At 31.5% G+C, this 4466-nt stretch overlaps 1 protein-coding gene across 1 annotated transcript; it reads left to right on the plus strand.

Annotated features, from left to right (window-relative positions):
• Positions 1 to 2024: 2024 nt before the first annotated feature.
• LOC111630552 lies at positions 2025 to 3279 on the plus strand. Its single transcript, XM_023374664.1, has 3 exons — positions 2025 to 2230; positions 2350 to 2483; positions 2827 to 3279. The coding sequence occupies exons 1-3, from the start codon at positions 2197 to 2199 to the stop codon at positions 3277 to 3279; spliced, it is 621 nt and encodes a 206-aa protein (XP_023230432.1). The 5' UTR covers positions 2025 to 2196.
• Positions 3280 to 4466: the final 1187 nt, after the last annotated feature.

The raw sequence follows: 4466 nt of genomic DNA on the forward strand, positions 1-4466 counted from the left end.
AAAAAAGTACGCACACAGAAAAATATTTTATTTTAAAAACTGAAAACGGAATACAAGAGTTTTCGTACACAGATAAAACTCGAAAAGATCCCGTTTTGTATAAACCTTTGGTAGATATAAAAGGATATATCTCTTATACTTTAGAGCTAATTTTAAAAGATAAAAGTCACAATATAGTATACAGACCACTGTTTTACACAAAACTGTATAGTCTAAAACAACATATACAGTAATTGTAATTGGATTATTAATTAATAAATAAAATAAATACATACAAATAACCAATTGACAACACATTTCATAAATCTATACTAATATAATAAAGAGGTAATGTTTGTATGTTAGTTTGTATGCAGCAGGTAATCTCCAAAACTACTCATCCGATTTCAAAAATTCTTTCACCAATATTTAAAATGGAACCTCAGGGTGGACATAGGCAGTCGAATACATGTCGAAATTACCATATTGGGGGGAAAGGGACAGGATTAAGGCATACTGTGAAAAACTTGGCTTCTATTATACTATTTTAGATGCGGGTTTTTGCATTTTTGATTGCGTTTTAATAGGGTACGTCAAGAGAATGTACACTAAGAAGAAATTTTTCGAATGATTTTCTCCTAGGGGGGAAGTGTTATACATTTATAATAGATGCATTTTGAGCCACAACAAGGCGTGGCGGGGTCTGCTAGTATTTTAAAATTTTATATGAACTAAATATTTATGAAAGAATAAAAAATAAATAAAATAAATATGGTATAATTTTGGTTAAAACACAGAAATAAATAAACATAACAGTGAATCTAACATATGAGACCGAAGAAACGTTAATTATAAATTAAAATGTACTTGTAATATACTAGATTTTACATAGGGGAAACGAGTAGACAATTAAAGATTTGTTTCAAACAACATATATCTACCATTAAGTATAATAATAATTCTGCCGTAGCAATCCACTGTAACAGAGAAGGTTGTCAAATAATATAGAAGAAATCAAATACATATAAACAAAGATGGTGTCAGCGTTTTGTTATTTTAGTTTTTGTGTTAACGAAGGGTTCACCCTTTAGAAAATCGAATTTAAACAAACTTATGCTTTGTTTCGTTTATTTTAACTACACAAACAACGAGATGCACGTTAAAATATTCTTTCATTTGACAGTTTTTAAATTATTACTGTTATTAGTTGTTTTCGCTGATGATATAAAACACATATTACGTATTGAAAAACAATACAAGTAACTTGAGAAAAAGTACTCATTATTATTATAATATTATGTTAAAATTCGTAATTTTCAAATGAATAAAAGTTAGTTACAAATGAGTATTATTAAACAAATCCCTGGTAAAAGTGGGTTTGGGTATACATTTTTTATTCCTAAGTTCGAAATTTAAATGAGTATCGAGTCAGTGTGTCTGAATGGCAACTTATGCACGAGCCATCCTGTTTGGCGATTTCATTCCTGGGTTAATGTCATCTGTTGTAAGTTATCGATGGACAGATAATTATAGCGATATATAGAATTGTTTTGTTGGGCGGCAATATAAAAAGGTACACCTATAAATTCTGCCTGATTATCCTTCGTTAATGTCGAGAATGGAGATAGGTAGGTGTTAACCGAAACCAGAAATAGAAAGATTCGGAGAGGAGGCCCCGATTAACCATATAGGAACGTCCGATACAATCGAAATGACGCTATTTCAATTCATACCTTTTCCTCTGTATGGTAATAGATACAAAACGGCACGACTCTATCCTACAGCAAAAGTACGACGTACAGAGGCCAGCCACTACTAATTCGAGGTGAACAGCATATATTTTAAATGAAATAAATAAAACATAGAATTAAAACTTGCCGCCTGGCATGTCCAATAAATAATTTCTGCTTTGTATATAGTTTCATTTGGAAATTTTAAAATGACTAATTTTTCTTTCAAGTAAGTAAATATTTTAAATCTCGTCAAAATTTAAATAAGAAATTCGTAATTTTATTCTTTTATTTTTAAAAATATTCTTAAAAAGCACGTGTGCAGAATTTCCAATTGGAACAGATGCAAATATTGTGCTTTACATCTATATGACGTCAAATCTCTACTTGTACACGTTGAAATATATAAATTAGTGTTGTCCCTCGGAGCTAATTGAAGTTGTAAGTTATTCATTTCTTTTAATGCTGTCCAGTTGCAAGTAGAATCATGGCGAAGTTCTTGCTGTCGTTTTTCATTTTAAGTAATTATTTATTTTTTTCGTAAATTAGTAAAATTTCTTTTTTCTGAATATTTTTGTCACAATGCAAAATTTTTCTCACAGCATTAATATTTATTTTTTAACTGTAATTTACTTTTAAGCTTTAATTCCAATACTACCAGGAAATTGTGCGCTTGATAGTATAATTGAAAATGTTGTGACAATTTTGACCCCTTTACTGCCATCTGATAATTTACTCTCTACGTTGCCTGAAGAGTTGAAAGAAATTATTGTTGTAAGTAAAAATCCTTATATAATATAGGCCAAAATAATTAATATTATATAATGTTTTAGTATGCAATACTGTTAAGTTAGTATACAAACCTGTTTGTTCTATTTCTAGAGCTAGAACATTTATGTACTAAATCTCATTTAACACGTGTTGTTTTATGTTCCTAACGACCGAGTCATATTTATTAAAATAACGTAATTAAACGGTCTTTGTAAGAAAGACAATTTTTGAATTCATAATTGTTGTTTAATTTCAGAATATTCATTAACTAGAAATTATATGCACAAATCTTGAAAAGCAGTCAGAGATTACCTTTTTAAATTTCAGTTTTTCTTGATATTTTCAGAATATAACGACTGGGTTACCGGAATGTTTGAATTCGAGTACGTTCCCTTCACTCGGCTGTGAAAAAGAAATAGACAGCGAAAGTAGTATGACGTCAATCGTTACAAACATCTCGTGCCTGTTAAATAAAGTTTGTTACAGAAATGACACGCCTAATGTAGTCAGAGTGCAGCAATGTCTTTCGAAACTATTTTCGCGTAGAGTATACGCTGTGTCAAAAGATTATTTTAACGATTGGGTAACTAAAGTATACGAGTGTATTATTGTCATTTACATCGATATCCGTGCTGGAGTTACCAATTGCGATTTGTTCAATGAAATTCTAGCATTAAATATTTCATCTATTGCAAATAATCTAAAAGAGGGTATTTTCTTCAGTACCACAAGTAATTTAGTAACATTATTGAAAATTCTTAGTGGAGATATGGAAGCAAGGTGTCCCTTTCCAAGTTAATCAGTCATAAATTATTCTCGATGTGAATTTACGAAAATATAACAAAATAAAAATTTAATTCTACTTCATATAAATATAGATTTCTGGCTGATTTCATTCTTTTCCAAGCAATCATTCGTATAACTCCTTGCAAATTACCTTAATCGGCTAAATGATGTTTTTAAGTCGCGTTTAACACCGAATTATCCGGATGAGATGTGACACGCGCATAAGTAAAACGTTGTTCCTGCTTAAACGCGTTTTTACGTTGTAGTTCTTGCACGAATTCATGCAAGTGTGTGCAGGGCGCATTTAATGTGTTTTCACTTTTCGGGACTCGGAAGCAAAATGTAGTGTAAGTAGACGACGGAGCTCCCTCCAGTCGGGGATTCGGGTGAGACAACGTGCACCTGTGTTATTCTGGAAACACAGGTGCACGTTGTCTCACCCGTTTGCAACACCTTTTATGGGACTTATGTACCAAATATCGTATAACGGATAAAGTAGGGAAATAAGAGACGGAGAACCTCGGAAGCAATTTACTCAAAAACAAATTCATAAATAAAAACGAGGATATATTTATTGCGACATCACAGTTTTAATAATTTTTTCATTGAAATTATATGCTCTCCACCTTAAATTATCCTTACACAAGCGTGCTTTTGGTTTCGGCTCCTTTTCCTTTTGCAATGAGCCATAAGAGTGATTAAACTTGTAATTATTTTCCCACAAGTTTTTCTCATTTCCGTTTTGGTTAACAATTTTCTAACAGTTACGTCTAGGAAAAAAAAACAATTCTGTATTATCGCATAATTGTTTTTGTGAATTTTTTACGCGGTAGTTTTTGGCTTAAATTTTTTCATGTTTGCAGTGAAGACCTCGTGGCTCCTCCCACGACACTGGAAAGGGGTGAAGGTAGCCCGTTGTTCTACTTTCTGTAGAAGAGATGTGATTAATGTAAATAAAAGAATTTTTCATTTTTTAAATCTACACCCGTAAGCCATTAAACTGCGGAGTATTTGATATCAAGTAGTGAAATTTTCGCTTATTCTGTGAGGGACACTTGAAATCGAGTGATAAAACACTCATTAATTGATTAAATTGAATTGTAAGCGATTTAACCGTTGATTTGCCGTTGCCTCTGTAGGATTCTTCTACTCTAACGAGTGTCGTCTGTGTTTAATCGCATTTAATAATTAAACTTATTG

Source organism: Centruroides sculpturatus, unplaced genomic scaffold, assembly GCF_000671375.1.
Source record: "Centruroides sculpturatus isolate CEXI.00-Female unplaced genomic scaffold, Cexi_2.0 scaffold693, whole genome shotgun sequence".
Taxonomy (NCBI): Eukaryota; Metazoa; Arthropoda; class Arachnida; order Scorpiones; family Buthidae; genus Centruroides; species Centruroides sculpturatus.